General features: G+C 42.8%; 1 protein-coding gene across 1 annotated transcript in view; it reads left to right on the forward strand.

Annotated features, from left to right (window-relative positions):
- The window catches only part of SMC3 (structural maintenance of chromosomes 3), a 40,384-nt gene extending 20,474 nt beyond the window's left edge, over positions 1–19,910 (forward strand). The window contains exons 15-29 of the mRNA XM_075842813.1: positions 10–109; positions 1,846–2,006; positions 3,604–3,745; positions 4,904–5,054; positions 7,069–7,221; positions 8,277–8,428; positions 8,539–8,697; positions 9,288–9,395; positions 9,506–9,614; positions 11,038–11,285; positions 15,474–15,686; positions 15,763–15,954; positions 16,215–16,392; positions 17,001–17,107; positions 19,469–19,910. Of these exons, the coding sequence (XP_075698928.1) occupies positions 10–109; positions 1,846–2,006; positions 3,604–3,745; positions 4,904–5,054; positions 7,069–7,221; positions 8,277–8,428; positions 8,539–8,697; positions 9,288–9,395; positions 9,506–9,614; positions 11,038–11,285; positions 15,474–15,686; positions 15,763–15,954; positions 16,215–16,392; positions 17,001–17,107; positions 19,469–19,540 (2,245 nt within the window). The 3' untranslated portion in view covers positions 19,541–19,910. The remainder of the gene's footprint in view (positions 1–9; positions 110–1,845; positions 2,007–3,603; positions 3,746–4,903; positions 5,055–7,068; positions 7,222–8,276; positions 8,429–8,538; positions 8,698–9,287; positions 9,396–9,505; positions 9,615–11,037; positions 11,286–15,473; positions 15,687–15,762; positions 15,955–16,214; positions 16,393–17,000; positions 17,108–19,468) is intronic.

Here is a 19,910-nt window from a genome sequence, read left to right on the forward strand (position 1 = left end):
TCTCTTCAGTTACTTGTGGCGAGAAGAAAATGCTGAGCAACAGGCACTTGCTGCCAAGCGAGAGGATCTGGAAAAGAAACAACAACTTCTCCGAGCTGCCACAGGAAAGGTGAGAGTTATTCATCTATTATACACGGCAATAATATGGCTTAATCCTAAAATCTGTATTGTGCCCACAAAACTCGTGCCTCTCGCAGTTCTACTGAACTAAAGTTGATCATCAAAAAAATCCCAGGTCATCTAAGTTCAGTTTAGTAGAAATGTGTGGGGTCCTAGTGGCCATTATACGGACCCTAAAATGCAACAATATTATGAAAACTGTCTTACTGGAAAAATATAATAGGAAATAGACTTTTGATATTGTATGAAATAATTTAATTAGCGATAAGTCGCGGTTAAAGTACTTTCTATTTTTTTTTTTTAAAAGCTCCAGAAATATAAATGTGAGGAATTTTTACTACTTCACTTCAGCCATTTCATTAAACTGACTCTTAGGCCTCGTGCACACTTCTGTTGGCAGTCGTACGGCCGTTAATGACTGATCTGTGAAACACAGACCGCACATGGATGGTTTCCGTGTGCAGTCCGCTGTTTCACGGACCAAATCAATGAAAAGGCTGAAACTGTTCCGTTAAAAACGGACAGGAGTAGGACCTGTCCCATTTTTGACGGAACGGCCACACGGTTCTGTTAGAACAACGGAAGTGTGCATGGCCCCATTGAAATGAATGCGTCTGTGCTATCTGTTAAAAAAACGGATAGCACCCTGAAGAAAAAAAATTAAGTGGGCATGAGTTCTTGATTCCATCAAAGCAATGGAACCCTTAAGCAACGGTGACAAACGCAACCATTTGCATCGGATCAGTGACCATTGAAATCAATGGTGATGCAAACGGAAACCTATGGTTCCCGTTTGTTTGTTTGGATTCAGTTCATGGGTCCCCCTAATGGGAAGCTCCGATGGAACCAATGAACGGAGTCCTGATGCAGATGTGAACGAAGCCTTAATCCGTTTGGAGAAGTTGTTCATAAATAAGACAAAACAAATAGAGGGGCCCTGGCCTAATCTATAAACTCAAAAACGTGCAAATTTGGTATAAGGTAAAGCGGATCAGATACCTGAATATGCTGTTATGTACGGTCAGCATAGTATGGGGACACGTCTGCTCTCCTGTTATCCCAAAGGGCAGAAACAAAATATTGGCCCACATTTATCAAAATTGGCATCATTTTAGCCAAAGTTAAAGCTCTGCTACTTTATTGACATATGTAGTAACAAATTTACGACTGCATGCGCCTTTTTTTATCGGTCAGAACATACATCACTGCTATTAACTTAGATACTTGCTAAAATGACAGAACTTTTTCTAAACCAGGGCCGGAGATGCGGCAATTTTCTATTTTGCATCTTTTTTTTAAAAAAAAGTCGCATTTCAAAGGTGTCTAAATCTTTGCCTATCAGTAAACCATGCCCACTTTTCATTCCACTTTTCCAACCTGACGTGCATAGCGCAAATGATTAATAAATATGTCGCATAACAGATAGGACACTATTTTGGAGTAAAATGCACAAATCCATTGATAATTGTGGGGCAATGTGCTGTTTGGGTAATAGGAGCAATCAAAAAAAAAAAAATGTTTGACTCCTAGTTATGAATGTGCTGTTTGGCTAGTTATGAATGTGCTGTGCTCATGAGGAAGCGCTCCCTCTTCAGTGATTGATGGCTTAGCCGCTGTGTATGCAGCGGGAGGGCAGGCGAGATCCGCTTTAGTTTAGCTGTAAACCATGTACTGAATGTTTGTTCCAGTTTCCAGTTCTGACCGTGGCATTTCTGTGTTTTTCAGGCTATATTGAATGGCATTGACAGCATTAATAAGGTCCTAGAGCACTTCCGAAGGAAAGGGATCAACCAGCATGTCATGAACGGCTATCACGGGATTGTCATGAATAACTTTGATTGTGAGCCAGCTTTCTACACTTGTGTTGAAGTCACTGCCGGGAACAGGTAATTTTTCACAAGGTAACCTGCCTACATAGTGTCAGTACATTGCCCATTGAGATATAGGTCAGGATTGTTTGGGAAATAATTTTGCTGTTTCTTTTAACTCCTTAACGCCGAAGGGCGGATATATCCGTCCTCTGCAGCTGCTAGTTCGCGCAGGAGGACGGATATATCCGTCCTGTGATGGCGCGGGTACTGCCAGTGTACCCACGTGATCAGCGGCAGGAGCACGGCTGTTATACACAACCTGGCTCCTGCTGCAACTGCCGGAATCGAAGCGCGCTCCGATTCCGGAAGTTTAACCCATTAAATGCCGCTGTCAATAGTGACAGCGGCATCTAATGTGTTTGACAGAGGGAGGGAGTTCCCTCTGTCACCCCATCGGCGCCCCCGCAAACAAATCGCGGGTCGCCGTCGGGTTTCCATGACAGCCGGGGGTCTAACAAAGACCCCCAGGTCTGTCTTCCGCAACTGCCTGTTAGGCGATGCCGGAGGCATGACCTAAAGGGTTGCCTGTCAGTTCTACACTGACAGGCAATAATGCTTTGGTATACTAAGTATACCAAAGCATTATATATGCGATCGGCACATCGCATAGTGAAGTCCCCTGGTGGGACTTAAAAAAAAATGTCAATCAGTTAAATAAAGTTTGTGGAAAAAAAATAAAAATAATTAGTCAAAATCAAATAATATTTATAATAATAATATTTGCCCAAAAAGTGGTTTTATTCAGTAAAAGTGTCAAACAAATAACACATGCACGTATATGGTATCCCCGCGATCGTAACAACTTGACCAATAAAATGAACACATTAATTAAACCGCCGGATGAACGGCGTCCAAAAAAAACGCGAAAAACAACAGCAAAATTCTCTTTTCTCCCATTCCCCTCATAAAAAATAAAATAAAAGTTGATCTATAAGTCCTATGTACCCCAAAATAGTACTAATGAAAACTACACATTGGCCCGCAAACATCAAGCCCACATACGGCCACATCGACGGAAAAATAAAAAAATGACGGCTCTTGGAATGCGGCGATGCAAAAACAAGTAATTTTTTTCTAAAAGGGTTTTTATTGTGCAAACGTAGGAAAACATATAAAACCTTTACATTTTTGGTATCCCCGTAATCGTGCCGACCCATAGAATAAAGGTAACATGTTATTTACGCTGCATAGTAAACGGCGTAAATTTATAACGTGAAAATGAATGCTGGAATAGCTGCTTATTTTCAATTCTCTCCTAAAATAAAGTTAATAAAAGTTAATCAATATGTTATAAGCATCTAAAAATGGTACAATTACAAAATACAACTCGTCCCGCAAAAAACAAGCTCTTATACGGCGATGTCGACGGAATACAAAAACAGTTACGACTCTTGGAATGCGACCGTGAAAAAACAAAAAATAATCCTTGGTCATTAACGCGCAAAATGGCCCGGTCATTAAGGGGTTAAGCAAGTTTACCAACAGAAGCATCCTGTTTATAATTCTATTTTACATATGTAATCAGTTCATGATTGTGTCCCCACGCTATTTATTCTGTTAATATTCATAATATGAGGCATAGCTGTAAAATGTCCTGTGTGCTCTCCACCAGGCTCTTCTATCATATTGTGGAGTCAGATGAAGTCAGCACCAAGATCTTGATGGAGTTTAACAAGATGAACCTTCCTGGAGAAGTTACATTCCTTCCTCTCAACAAGTTGGATGTGAGAGATACGGCATATCCAGAGACCAATGTAAGACCTTCTTCTCTGCTGCATGTGCTAGAGAGCAATAGTAGGTTGTACCATGGATTACACATCTCTTCAGGTTATCAGAATTTCACTGACCGATTTATAGAGGGTTAAATCTAATTTTAATAACCGTGAGTGAGGAGACGTATGGAAGAAATGGTAAATAAGCAGCTATGGACATTTGACATATCCGTTTGATATGCCAGAAATCCCCATGGACAATAGGGGTGCCTGGTCTCCATTTCTGGTTAGGACTTGCCTGCAAGTGGTCACTCAAAGCGTTGCAAAATATGCGGCCAAACCATTACCAGGTACAGGGGACTGGACACTGTTCTTGGAATCTGTAGGGGGCCCCCTCTGATGTTTTTTCATTGTGGAGAAATGTATTAATTCGATTCGTTTCAGTTCAACGTTTATGCAGCGTTCTCTCTCATTTATGTTATGGTGAAATGATCCTTCATACATGCAAGTTAAGAAGACAAAAAATCTGTATAATGAAACCTTGTATATAAAGGGGTTCTCCGATTTTGGACAATCTCTAATTTCTAGTAAGGTCCCTTGACAATATCGCAACATGTCTCCCTGCTGGGACCCCCAGAGATCCGCTATAATCTGGAGGGGAAACCTGGCAGCAAGGGCTCGATTTCCTTGCAGTGCCACCACAGGGGAGGTGAAGCTTTACACAGTGTCCATTCATATCAATGTGTTGTCTGTGTAATAGAGGACAGGACGGGTCCTCCAGAGAGAGACGCTCTATGTAACCGCTCTCCACCCTGACCTAGAGATGAGGGTCCTGAACATGGGACCCCCCTCTATTATCTCAGAATTGTGTTATTTTATACGGCTGCAAATCCTGGCCTGACTGCGGGGCTTATGACCCAAACCAACAGCAACTTGGGTCCTTATGATGCTGTTAGTTTAGGTCACCAGACCTGCCGTTGAGCCAGGATTTGTGGCTGTAATACAGATGCAGAAATGTGCCTGTATTACGCTCGTGTTAAACTGTACGAATATGGCAAATATAAAAAATGGGTTTTCTAAACTAGACCTGCTTTAAGCTCTGCCATATGGACCTTTGGTGTAGACTTTATTCCCAATATCATAATGGGTGGGAATGACTCATTAGAAACGGTTTTAATATTGTATGTTTCTTTTTCCCAGGATGCTATTCCAATGATCAGCAAGCTACGATACAACCCTCGGTTCGATAAAGCGTTCAAGCATGTGTTTGGAAAAACTCTTATATGTCGCAGTATGGAGGTGTCCACACAGCTGGCCAGGGCATTTACAATGGATTGTATCACCCTTGAAGGTAGGTGCAGTCTTACATTTAATGATTTAATCCCAGGATTGTGCTACCTTGTTGGCTTCTGTCAGCAGAACAGTTTAGCATTATAAGTTGTAACCTTATAGATTTAATTTGTTCTTGGAGGCAATCCTACATAAATAAGAATTCCCGGCACCACTAGATGGGATTAGGTGATCAGATTTCTGCTTTATATACGGCAGCTGTTGCCGAGAACATGAAAAGATCTCATCAGCAGTATCATTAATCTAAAGACACTCCACGTAATCAGTCCGGTGAAGCTTCTTTTCAGCAGATACTCTGTTTGCGCTGGATTTTTAATTCTACACCAGTAGCAATCACTCCTATGCTGCGTGCCACGTAAGGGCTTTATTACCAAGTTATTTCTCACTTGAGGAAATAAGCTCTGCAACTATGGAGTTGACATTAGGACAAAGTGTTGGCTCCCCCAATGTAGCCTACACCCCAGCCCCACTGCTCTACTAACCTTAGTGACGGGCAGACACTCATTTGTGGGGTTCCTTAGGCTACAAGCAAATAACAGAGTACCGGAGACAGGAGCCTTAGATTACCCAATTATATTTTAAATTACTTGAATTTAAAGGAACAGTGTCATCACAAATTATTTTTTTATATGTTAAAGATGTTAGTGCTTTATTAAAAACGTTTATATTCATTTGTGTGTTTGTGTTTTACTTTTTCTTATTTTTACACTTTTTCTTCCCTATGGGGGCTGCCATTTTTTGTTCCATTTCTGTGTGTGTCGATTAACGACACATACAGACATGGAATACGGCAGCCACAGTCCCATAGGGACTGCGAACGGCTCCCGTCCCATTGACTGCAGTGTACGGCGTCTGTGTGGGAACTGCGCATGCGCCGCTCCCACACAGTCCTATTCGAAATTGGCGCCGTCCGGCGCCATTTTCCTGTGGACCGGAAGTCGCGGCCGGACAGTAATATTACTACTTCCGGTCGCGGCTTCCGGATTTGTGCACTTGCACCAGCGGCAGCAAACGGAGCGGACGGGCCGGAGGGAGCCGCGGCGGCAGGAGCAGGTAAGAGATTTCAATGTATGTTAGTGTTTGTGTGTGTTTACTACTGTATGTAAACCTACTACACTGTGGGTTACCTCAAAAAATGGCGACACACAGTGTAGGAGGTTAAACCTTTCAAACCCCTCGTTTATCCCGGCACTAGCCAGGATAAAGGAGGGGGGGATGCTGAGAGCTCACTAGAGCGAGGGCTTTTAACCCAATGTTGCAATGCTGCAATTTTGGGAACAGCTCCATCTAGTGACCAAAAATGGGTAGTATTATAAATTCGAAATAATTTATAATATTACATGGACTCGTGCAAAAAAATAAAAAAAATTTGAACAATGTTTAATCACCCACACACTAAATGTTTAATTTTTAAAAAAAAAACATGTTTTTCTGGCAACACATTCCCTTTAACTCATATATTATTTTTTTTTGGGGGGGGGCGCTATCTTTGCATACATACGGCTTGTAAAATCACCTTGTAATTTGTTGTAATCCATTGAATTCAATAGCCAGCGGAAACGTTTTTCAAAAGCCCCGTCCGTACCTTCTGTGGTTAAAGGTGGCCATACGCTTTAGATGGCTTTAGGAGAGTCGAGACATCAGCTGTAATTGGTGGGTTCGGCCAACGTCATCTAATGTATTTGGCACCTTTTAAAAATACGATTTGACCCAGCCGATCTAATATTTGAAAAATTAAGTTTCTTGTTTGGAGTAAAAGGTTCGCTCCATCCGGAAACCACTCGCGGTAACATATTTTCCATCATAATCCTATGCTAAAGCTTTTACTGGGAACGTGGAAAAGTGTGCAGATGTTATCAATGTCTTATCACAATCTGAAATATTCACTATAATTGCGAACATCTGGTAATGGGGTGACGAGTATCACTTCTAGGATCTCCCAATGATGTGCTGTCATGTTTGGGGTTTCCAGGTTCATTTTATTTTCTTTCTAAATTAATTCTCTGTCAAAACAGGGGACCAGGTCAGCCATCGTGGGGCACTGACCGGTGGTTACTACGACTCAAGAAAATCTAGATTGGAACTGCAGAAAGATGTCCGGAAGGTAGAGGACGAACTCCACGCCTTGGAGGCAAAACTGAACGAGAACTTGAGGAGAAACATTGAGAATATCCTTTTAGGAGATCTAAATGATTGTGCCGGGTATCAGGTCACCTGAGATATCTGCTGCGTGACACGTAACATTCTCTCCATTGCTTCTTAGCAGACTACAAGCGGCCACTGTGTCGGCATGCATCGCTGCCAACAAGGAAGACATTTGCTTTCTGCTGATAAGATGCAAGGTTGTTGGAACTTTTAAGTGTCACAATACAAGTCTCAGCATTAAAGGGGTTTGCCAATCAGCGACATTTATGACGTATCCACAGGTTATGTCCTGAATGTCAGATAGATGCGGGTCCCACCTATCTATAGAATGGGGCCCCTAAACCCCGCTCTGCTGCTCTTTCCGACCATGAAGAAGAAATCGCCGTAGCTCGCTGAGCTACACTGTTTTTGGAAGTCCCATAGAGCTGAATGGTAGTTACAGCATAGCTCGCATGGTACGCTGTTTATGTAACTGCCATTGACTACTATGGGACTTGTGGAAACCGCGTAGCTCAGCGAGTTACGCTGTTTTCGGAACACCCGACCATTATAGTCAGGAAGTGGCCGGGAGGCAGCGGGAGCAGAAAAAGGAAGAACGGCATTTAGGGGGCCCTGTTCTAGAGATAGGTGGGACCTGCATCTATCTGACATTTATGACATATCTTGTGGAAAACCCCTTTAAGTGGAGGTGCTCATTAACAGCACTTTCACATGGCAGTATTTTGCATCATTATTTGTAAGACAACTTTTTCTTTTTTTTTCTGTATCGTGTGCCGGAGATTTGCAAATTTCATCCACTTTGCTGCTACTGTAAATGCTGCAGAATTTCTGCACAAATGCTCTTTTCTCAGCTGATTGGATCTTTTATGTGGTTCAAAAAAATGGTCGCTTGTCTGCAGCACATCACCCACGTGCTGCCGACAAGGTGCAAATATGTGGGGAGGAATGATTATATTAACCCGTCTCCTCCATACATTCCAATCACTTCTCCTTTAAAATGGAGCGTTACCCATGGTGCTTGTGCAGCGTTGTGTTCTACCCCCGTGATGTAAAAAGACCATTCCTTAGCACTGCGTAGGGATTAATAATGAAATCGACCAGTTGATGAATCAGATGCAACAAATCGAAACCCAACAGAGAAAATTTAAAGCCTCCCGCGACAGTATCCTGTCCGAGATGAAGATGCTGAAGGAGAAGCGGCTGCAGTCAGAAAAGACGTTCATGCCAAAGGTAAGACGTACTCCAGTGATTCTGTATCCAGCTTATAATGTAATGGATTGATCAGCGTGGTTGACTGGTCACTAATCTGCATTATTCTTGATCTCTATTATTTCTCACAGCAACGAAGTTTACAGAGCTTGGAGGCCAGTTTACATGCGATGGAATCGACCCGAGAGTCCCTGAAAGCCGAGTTGGGAACAGACTTACTATCTCAGCTCAGCCTGGATGACCAGAAAAGGGTGGATGCTCTGAATGATGAGATTCGGCAGCTACAGCAAGTATGTTGAAGGCGAGAGCATTAAAACGCCAAACGTATTTGAATGTCTGTTCTGTATCCTGTGTATTGTTGGACACATTAATAAGACTTTTTACTATTGGTGGAAGTACATTGAAAATGTTAGGAGTCGCCTATAGGAATTATGGGTAATAAAAATGAAATATGTCGTTATTTCCGGTTGCTTATGTAACATCCACATATTCTGCAGCGCTTTACAGAAGTTGTCACCAGTCACATCAGTCCCTGTCCCCAGTGGGACTGCGTCTAATTTCCATATTTTTCTCCTACTTCTTGCTTAGCATAATGTAGAGGACATATTAAAGGAAGTATAACTGCAGAATCCGACTACACAGGGTTTGTTTGTGTTCTGTTGCCATGGAGATGCATAGGTCTGTATAGGAGCTGTTCAAACACAACGATGGGTAATTTTGAATTCAGACCTATTGCGAAGTTGCTTAATTTTTCGATTCAGATGCATTGGGACAATACAAATAAATAGTGGAAATAGCCTTTGGGGGTCTTTGGGAAGAATGTATTGGTTATTGAAGATGTCTCTCGGGATGTTCAGAAATTTTGTTTTATTTTTCTCAGGAAAACCGGCAACTGTTAAATGAGAGAATAAAGCTGGAAGGGACAATCACCCGTGTGGAGACTTATCTGAATGAGAATCTGCGGAAGAGGTTGGACCAGGTGGAGCAGGTCAGTCTATAGTGGATTATTGTGGAGTTCCCTGCACATTTGTATTTGTATTTTTGAGAATTATTTCCTGATATTATTGTGATTGCTGAATGTTATTTGATACATGACAGGAACTGAATGAGTTGAGGGAAACGGAGGGAGGGACCATTCTCACAGCAACCACATCTGAGCTAGAAGCCATTAACAAACGGGTGAAGGATACAGTGGCGCGATCAGAAGGTGAGTACAAGCTTCACAAATCCTAGGTCTTCTCAGTGACACTTTCCCTCCATATAGTCATTGGCAGATTTGGCCTCAACACATTAGTACTCCTGTTCTGTTGTATTCAATACCTGGGTGTAGCATAAAACAGATGTCAGTGACGTTAATGATGGCCTTATCACAGTCAAAACAGGCTTCAAAGCTGAAATCTTCCAGCGTTCCCTGCTTGTTCAGTGTCCGTACAGAGCTTGCTTTGGTGACTTTGTATTCCGGCAAAGTGCTGTCTTTACCGCGGACACTGTACAGTAATTAGATGTAGGAAACACTAACTGCCCCCCTGCATTATAGGGTCTAAGCTGTTAGAGGTGGTTGACAACAAGCTTGCAGACTGTTTACAATAACAACCACCAGAATAGTGAGTGCAGCTCTGGAGTATAATACAGGATGTAACTCAGGATCAGTACAGGATAAGTAATGTAATGTATGTACACAGTGACTCCACCAGCAGAATAGTGAGTGCAGCTCTGGAGTATAATACAGGATGTAACTCGGGATCAGTACAGGATAAGTAATATATGTACACAGTGACTCCACCAGCAGAATAGTGAGTACAGCTCTGGAGTAGAATACAGGATGTAACTCAGGATCAGTACAGGATAAGTAATGTAATGTATGTACACAGTGACTCCACCAGCAGAATAGTGAGTGCAGCTCTGGAGTATAATACAGGATGTAACTCGGGATCAGTACAGGATAAGTAATATATGTACACAGTGACTCCACCAGCAGAATAGTGAGTACAGCTCTGGAGTAGAATACAGGATGTAACTCAGGATCAGTACAGGATAAGTAATGTAATGTATGTACACAGTGACTCCACCAGCAGAATAGTGAGTGCAGCTCTGGAGTATAATACAGGATGTAACTCGGGATCAGTACAGGATAAGTAATATATGTACACAGTGACTCCACCAGCAGAATAGTGAGTACAGCTCTGGAGTAGAATACAGGATGTAACTCAGGATCAGTACAGGATAAGTAATGTAATGTATGTACACAGTGACTCCACCAGCAGAATAGTGAGTGCAGCTCTGGAGTATAATACAGGATGTAACTCAGGATCAGTACAGGATAAGTAATGTATGTACACAGTGACTCCACCAGCAGAATAGTGAGTGCAGCTCTGGAGTATAATACAGGATGTAACTCAGGATCAGTACAGGATGAGTAATGTAATGTATGTACACAGTGACTACACCAGCAGATCAGTGAGTGCAGCTCTGGAGTATAATACAGGATGAGTAATGTATTTACAACGTGACTGAACTTTTTGTTGTAGATTGAGATCCAGAGGCCTTAAAGGAATATCTGGATAAGACATTATTTTAGGGTTGTGACTGCTGTATATGTGCGTGGATTCTCATGAAGATGCCTCTTTTAGGTTTGGATATTACCATTGATAAAACTGAAGTTGAGATAAAAGACCTTGTGAAGAGTATGGATCGGTGGAAGAACACGGAGAAGGAGCATATGGACGCCATTAACCATGACACAAAAGAACTCGAGAAAATGACCAACCGGCAAGGAATGCTCCTGAAGAAGAAAGAGGAATGTATGAAGAAGATACGAGAGTTGGGTTCCCTTCCTCAGGAGGCCTTTGAAAAGTATCAAACCTTAAGTTTAAAACAGGTAACCCATAACCGACTACACAGGTCTTATAAATAATATCATGTAGCATTAGTGGGTTGTCAGACATGTAGGTTAACCTTCCTTTAAAAGAGGCTTTCCAGATTATAAGATTGATGATCAATGATATCAAGGATTGTTTGGTGGGGGTCCAACCCACCAATCAGCAGGTGATGGGGCCTCTGCAGTACCTGAACCTGTTCCACTTTTGTCCATGTCTCTGGTACTTGAACTCTGCCCCATTTTCCTGATCTGCAGTACCAGACGAACACGCACGTCCAATATCTAAATCCTCTCCTCTTTAGCCACATTAACCTCATTTAGCTGGGGAAACTCTAGTTATAAATTAAGTACCTCCACCTTACAGCGACCGAAGACACGGGGGGCGGCTTTATGGCATAGTCCGATTTCTACCTGTTTTTTTTTTTTTTTGAGGGTTAATTAAGATCTGAATAAATGGGTGGTCCCACCCTCACCTACTAATGTTGAATTCTACATGGCTGAACACTTGGGGACTTGTACTCTTTAGTCTGTGCTTGACCGGCAACAATTGTGTTTTCGTAAACTCCTGCTTGTTAAGTTGGCGTTACAGGTGTGGTGAGCCGCCAAGGTACTTGCTTGCTATTCAGACCTGCCTTCTATGGCACCTCTGGCATAATTCTATGTTTACTCACCTATTAGCCTTGACAGAATTCTTCTTTTGGAAGGCGAGACATGCGTTCACATTGGAAGAGATAGATATATATATTATAGTAGTGCCATTAAAGCGTTCACGCAGCTGCAGGAGGCGTTTGAGTTGTGCAGAACTTTCTTTTATAGGTATTTGCAGCTAAGGTCTGTCCTGTGGGGTTAATTCCCTGGTGTGGAATGCCCCATCTCAATATCTTGTGATCTCTACCCCCCAAGGGTCTGATTTCCACCTTGTACATGTAACTGCTGAGTGCCGAACTCATCCACACAACCAGCTATTGAGGCTAATTGGTAATTCCGCACTTGTCAGCCAGTGGCCGGGAGGAGGCTCTAGAATCTGGGCTGGTTGTCTCCCCAGTGGTGAATAATACGACGACGCAACTACGTTCTTCACCAATTCTACTTGTCCACACACAGTCTGCATGAAATGGGGAGACTGTCCCATGCTGGATGCCATCGCTGTGCATTACCTGATGCCGACTTCTGACATACGGCATGGGAGAGAACATCCAGCAGAACGCTTGAATGTAGGTGTTAACTGATGTACTGATGACACCAGTACCCCACACCCCAGAGTTGTGCCTCCGCAAATCTGTGTGCTCACGTTACACCCCTATTTTCCTGCAGGAAGCCCCATTTTTTTGTTTTACATTTTTTTTTGCTAGGAAACCAATTGCCCTGAGGGGGATGGGGGATGCTCATCCCACAGCAACTCAATGAAGGCAGCAATATAATACCGCTATCCCATTTTAAAAATTGTATATGTGGGGTGTGACACTTTTGTGCTTGCGACTGTGAAAAACACGTGCCACACGCAAAGCACACTGAGAAATAACGCAATGCACACGGACAAATTTAACGTGCGTTTTTTACGCATATAACTGTCACGCTCGTGTGAACGTTTCCGAATTCCATACCGTGCATAATCTTTGTTCTATGTAATGATCACACGTACGACAAATGATTGACCTGTATAACCTTTTATTTTATTGTTTCTCACCGAGTTCTTTATTGAGTTTCAAAAGAGAGAGGATTTGCTGCCAAAAATTCAGCTAATTTCATGCTTAACCCCTTCTTGCCGCAGACATTTTTCAGATTTTCACTTTCGTTTTTTCCTCCCCACCTTCCAAAAACCGGAACTTTTTTTTATTTTTCCATCTATATTGCCGTATGAGGACTTGTGTTTTGCGGGACGAGGTGTAGATTTTTACGGAACCGTTTATTGTACCGTATAATGTAGAGGGAAACTGGGAAAAAATATTTGTGGTGTGGAATAGGAAAAAAACCCAGAAATTCCTCAATCTTTGGGGTTTTCGTTATTACGGCATTCACCAATCGGTAAAAACAGCGTGTTAGAGCAGCGCTCCATGTTTTTCTTTTATTTTCCACTCCATTTGTACAGTGGTGTTTCAATGGGGTTTTTATATAATTTTTTTTTATTATTAGTTTTTTTTTTTACCACTTTTACAAGGAATAAAACTGATGGTTAAAAATCAAATTTGTGTTTTGTTGCCATATTCTGAGCCATTGAGCAGTGTGAGGGCTTATTTTTTGCGGGTGAGCTTTAGTTTTTATTGGTACCATATTGGGGTACAGGAGAATTTTTGATCACTTTTTATTCCATTTGTGTGGGAGATGAGGACCAAAAAACAGCGATTCTAGCGGTTTATTTTTTATTTTTTTTACGGCGTTCACCGTGCGGGTTAAATAATGTTATATTGTAATAGTTTGAACTTTTACGGATGCAGTTGTTTGTTTTTAGTTTTGGTTTTTAGTTTTTTTTTTTTACTTTGTGCTTTTGGGGAACTGGGAAAAGGTTTTTGTTTTGTTTTTTGAACTTTTAATATTTTGGTTTTTTTTTGTATTTAACTTTTTTTTTCTTATTAGGTCCTATTGGACTTAAACCAGTGATCGTTGGATCGCTTGCATGATATACTGCAATACTAATGTCGTTATTCTGACAGTCTCCTATGAAGTCCTGCCGGAAGCAGGACGACTTAGGACTACAAAGATGGCAGACCTGGGGGCCTACAACGTTAGAGAGCTGCCCCCTCTTTCTAACCACTTAGATGCCACGGTCGCACCATCTTAAGAGGTTAAACGAGCGGGATCCCGCTCGTTACATTAAAGTGCCGGCTGTAAGATACAACCGACATGCTCGTTCTATGGAGCGGTTTAAGCCTGTGAGCCTGCTCCATACTCCCCTACCCCTATGCCGTATATATATGGCAGATGTTGAGGGGACCCTGTCATGTTGAAAAGAGTCCAATCTGCATTCAGCATGTTATAGCGCAGGAGGGGCTCAGCAGATTACTGTATATTTGTAACAAAAGATTTAGTATAACTTGTAATTTATTCATGTTAAAGAGGCTCTGTCACCAGATTTTGCAGCCCCTATCTGCTATTGCATGTGATCGGCGCTGCAATGTAGATTACAGTAACGTTTTTATTTTTAAAAAACGAGCATTTTTGGCCAAGTTATGACCATTTTCGTATTTATGCAAATGAGGCTTGCAAAAGTACAACTGGGCGTGTTGAAAAGTAAAAGTACAACTGGGCGTGTATTATGTGCGTACATCGGGGCGTGTTTACTACTTTTACTAGCTGGGCGCTCTGATGAGAAGTATCATCCACTTCTCTTCAGAACGCCCAGCTTCTGGCAGTGCAGACACAGCCGTGTTCTCCAGAGATCACGCTGTGTCGTCACTCACAGGTCCTGCATCGTGTCAGACGAGCGAGGACACATCGGCACCAGAGGCTACAGATGATTCTGCAGCAGCATCGGCGTTAGTAGGTAAGTCGATGTAGCTACTTACCTGCAAATGCTGATGCTGCTGCAGAATCAACTGTAGCCTCTGGTGCCGACACGATGCAGGACCTGTGAGTGACGTCACAGCGTGATCTGCCAGAAGCTGGGCGTTCTGAAGAGAAGTGGATGATACTTCTATACACAACGCCCAGGTAGTAAAAGTAGTAAACACGCCCCGATGTACTCACATAATACACGCCCAGTTGTACTTTTACTTTTCAACACGCCCACTTGGACTTTTGCAAGCCTCATTTGCATAAATACGAAAATGGTCATAACTTGGCCAAAAATGCTAGTTTTTTAAAAATAAAAACGTTACTGTAATCTACATTGCAGCGCCTATCTGCTGCAATAGCAGATAGGGGTTGCAAAATCTGGTGACAGAGCCTCTTTAACCTCCTGATTCTGGGTTTAGGAGGCTCCGAGATTGACCGCCTTGCCTGTATAAGTGTGAATATAGAGATCGATGTCAGTCCATCATGAGGACCGTCCACTGGACCCAGAACCAACAGGGACTTAAATAAAAAAATTACAAGTTATTTGTATCAAAAGATTCTGTGTGTGAATCTGCCCCGCTCTCTCACAGACTGGGCTGCATTTTCAATGTGACAAGTTCCCTTTAAGTGACCAGGCCTATAAAGTGATAATTTTGTGTGTTTTTTTTAATTTTTGCTAATTGTTTCTGTTTCCAGTTATTCCGTAAATTAGAGCAGTGTAACACCGAGCTGAAGAAGTACAGTCACGTGAACAAGAAAGCTCTGGACCAGTTTGTAAACTTCTCGGAGCAGAAAGAGAAGCTGATTAAACGTCAGGAAGAACTCGACCGCGGCCACAAATCAATCATGGAGCTGATGAATGTCCTGGAACTTCGCAAATATGAAGCAATCCAGCTGACTTTCAAACAGGTTTGACCCTTTACTAGATCTTTTTGTTCTCCGTGAAGTAACTACCGGCTGTAACCTGACCACAAACTGCTCCTAGGTGTCCAAGAACTTCAGTGAAGTGTTCACCAAACTGGTGCCCGGTGGTAAAGCCACACTGGTGATGAAGAAAGGAGACATAGAAGGGAGCCAGTCCCAGGATGAAGGAGAGGGCGGTGCAGAAAGCGAGAGGGGATCCAGCTCACAGAAGAGCGTCCCATCTGTCGACCAGTTCACCGGCGTCGGGATCCGGGTAAATAATGTTTTAGTAATTAGTCGGTTACATCTGCGTTGAGGCTGTGGGGTATATACATTGTACAGTCAGCTGATCTACAGATTGATCCACAACTGCAAGAAGCCGAGCATGTTATTCAGATCACATACGACGTGATGTACGAGACGTACCATGCATGACATGATGTGAGGGGGAGTGTGTATGATGGATGTGGGGATGATCACTATCTTTTGTGAAGTGTATAATGTCTTGGCCTCATCGGTCTCTTTCTTCTGTAGGTCTCGTTTACAGGGAAGCAGGCAGAGATGAGGGAGATGCAGCAGCTCTCTGGAGGTCAGAAGTCTTTGGTGGCGCTGGCTCTGATTTTCGCCATCCAGAAATGTGATCCCGCTCCCTTCTACCTTTTTGATGAGATTGACCAGGCTTTGGACGCTCAGCACAGAAAGGCGGTGTCCGGTAATAAAACTGCGCCTGAGCGATGTTTGTGTTAAACATTTGACTGTAGCAGGGTAAGGGTATGTTTAGGCTATGTTCACACCTGCGTGTCCGTCAGTTTCGCTGGACAATATAGTGCAGCATTCAGCATTATTTTGTCCGGAAAAATAACGGGAACCCATTAAAGTCAATGGGTTCCAGTGGGCACCGTTGGTTTTCATCGTGTGACGGGGGTATTTCCGATTTTCTCCAAAATCCCATTCAGATGAATGGGACAGCCACTGAAATGTCTGAAACAAATCTGCCGTGTGTGAATTCACCCTAATGGCCATTTTTGTGGTTTTGTACAGCAGTGAAGGAGAGATGATAAAATCCCTGGTGAAGTTAAAAAGCTACATCCCCCACCTCCCACCATCGACTTCAATGGGAAACTAATATTTGTGTCTGAAAAATTATCGTGACTTGTAACCGTGTGACCCCCCCACTGTCTTCTGTTCTGTCCACCAGGATTTGTAACCTAATAATGTCAGTCCAGTCTTCACCCCAATAATACATTTGGTAACCCTTTGTTTCAGCAGCCATCGCCTCATTGGGTCCCCACAGTAATCTCTGTCTCTTTCCGCCCGCAGATATGATCATGGAACTTGCATCTCACGCACAATTCATTACAACAACCTTCAGGCCAGAACTTCTGGAATCTGCCGATAAGTTTTATGGGGTAAAATTTAGGAACAAGGTGAGTCAGACGAGAATTGTTGAAAAGTTGGATGGGGTTTTGTATAAACTTCAGTGTATATTATATAAAGTGTATGTGCAGGTATTGTGTGTCCAATGTATGTAGGGATATAGAGACCGCTGATGGAGTAGGTTTTACACCTACACTTTTGTTTACATGGCATTAAAACTGTTAGTTGACCCAGGATACGTCTTTCATAGGAGTGTTATGTGGTAGTGCCCGCAGCCCAGAACACCATTGTAGTTTGTGTTGGCAGTGTGATCGGAAGTCCTAGCTGTTGTACGTATGGTTCTTGAAAGGTTCTTACTCCAAAGTAGGGGCGCTCAACCTTGTTTGGATTTTTCTGGATTGTGCAACTTGAAAAAAACACAGACACATGTTGTTTTATTGTGATCGACTTAATGGCTGAGGAACCGGGGGGGTGAGGGGGGGGGCACACGTGCCATGCAACAAGCAGATCGCTCTACTGCTGGGGCTGCAAGCAATAGATGAAGACCTAGACTAAATGCTGATTGTTCAGCTATAGCTTGTTAATATACTCCACTCTGATTGGCTGGCTGCATTTCATTATAACTCCACAAAATATATCTGCCCTGTATTGTCTGTAATGGTCAGCAGTGCAGGATAATACAGGAGTGGTATTGCGGGCGCCGCAGGGGTTTTTTGGCGTTTTCTATCGGGCAGATGTTTCACTGTGATCAGCACCAATTTACCCTCAAACCTTCGGGGAGCATAAGGAAAAGTGTAAATTTTGCCCCATTTTTGCACAATAGTAGATGTATAAAGGAGTTTGCTGCATTTCATACACAAAACCAGTAAACGTTTGTGTGGCACGATGAAGGGCTTTCAATCTCCTCAGGGTGGTTTCACACATTGCATAAAAAAAACTGCACTTATTTTCGTTCAAAGAACGCAGATTTTTTTTTTAAGCCAAAGCCAGAAGTGGAGGCAGCCGGAAGAAGAAGATCAGCCCTTCCTTATATTTCCCATTTCTGGCTTTGGCTCAAACTACCACAAAAACTTCCAAAAAACGCTGTGAAACCACCGAGACACCGGCCTAACCTTACAAATTCCGGGTGCAATAGGGCCATGTGTGACACGTTTAATGGGGTGCATCACACGGGCCAGAAATTTTTGCGCGTTTTCTGCTACAATCATGTTTTACCTGTAATTACGGTTTGAAGCGAAAAAGCGGTATTACATAAATGAATATCTTTATTAAAGTACCTATTTAAATACAACATTAGAAGAATCCACAAACCTACAGGAATAGGACAAGTCGCTGTGTAGCTCTGAGAGATGGTAACAATGATAATGGGCCCCGAGGGTGCACAAACCTGTACAGTGTTGATAATATACAAGGGCCAAATGGCGTCAATGAATAAATTACAGTGCAAGGATGTCCAGTGCGTAGATAAATGTAGCAGCAAATCTAGAGGCATTACATACCCATCGTAATTCAGGAGACGTCACCCCCAGACCAAGTCAGCGAGCGCCGAAACGCGTGTTGGGGTGGACGCTGCCTGTGTTATTGCTCCTGTATTACCACGGCTGTGTAATGCCCCTTTGTATTTCCAGAACGCTAGATTTGCTGCTACACTGTAGCTGTAGGGTTGATATATGTATATTGATGCTTTCGGATTTTACCATTGGATCGTCCCCTGTGGAATGTCATGATTGATTTATTTTGCACTTGCGTTTGGGGCAGTTGACCCTTGCTGGTTTTTTTTTTTTCTTGTACATGTCCACCGGCCATAAAGTGGTATAAGGAAAACGTGTCTCGTGAATTGTGCCAAATATGTTCTGCCACGTGCACATTGTGCCGCACATATTCTTATATTTAAAGGAACGCTCCAAGCAGAATTTATACGCCTCATCGCAGGACCGAAGGACTGGATTAATCATGTGTCACGCTCCGCCCCCTCAGGCCTTGCACTAGGCTGTGTTTTGTCCGGAGTGTTCTTTTAACTTAGAACCCGATTACAATATAGAATTAAATGAATCCGTGTATTAATCAGATCTTTTCCTGGATGGCTTCTGTGCACCATCCCTGATGTATAAAAATAAACCTTGCAGAAATGCCGTCTGTAATCCCTGCAGTGTGTCCTGTATATTCGCAGCCTGTAAGTATGTGCTCGGTGATATCGGACGCCGGCCTCGCTGCTGAGATTTGGCTATTATTACAGGGGAGGAATTCGCTGCTAGTGTCCGATAACGGAGCCGCTCGCAGACGTGCTGCCCTTCACTCTGATAACATGTTCACAATGCACTAGACGTGCCAGGCTCGCTGATGGACCACGAGTGATATCCCCGTCTACAAGAAGCAGGAAGTTATTTATTTGCCTTTTTCTCTCTCCCCAGGTGAGTCATATTGACGTGATCACTGCTGAACAGGCCAAGGACTTTGTGGAGGACGACACGACCCACGGCTGATCTCCGTCTTCCGGAAGACGATGTACAAAGTGTTACCTGTTGTTATATTGACATCAGGTTCTGTATATTTAAAACTGTAAAGTTCTGCCCTTGTCTAGTCACGTTTCAGGAGCTGTTTTTAATACGTTGTAGCGCATTTTTTTCTCCATATTTTTTTACCACGGATTTGCGCGTTTGTCGTTACGGCGTGGTTTTATGTATCTTGTTGTTTTTCTGCTGCTCTCCGAGCGCTCCCCCCGCCATGTTTTTATTCTTTACAAAGTGCATTTCAGTCCTTGTTTTTACCATTCCTGCCTCGTGTGAACCTTGTTTTAAGTTGTCAATAAACTGTTGATTTTACGGCTTTGTTAAATAAAGAGGTTGTATTAGA

Source organism: Rhinoderma darwinii, chromosome 11, assembly GCF_050947455.1.
Source record: "Rhinoderma darwinii isolate aRhiDar2 chromosome 11, aRhiDar2.hap1, whole genome shotgun sequence".
Taxonomy (NCBI): domain Eukaryota; kingdom Metazoa; phylum Chordata; class Amphibia; order Anura; family Rhinodermatidae; genus Rhinoderma; species Rhinoderma darwinii.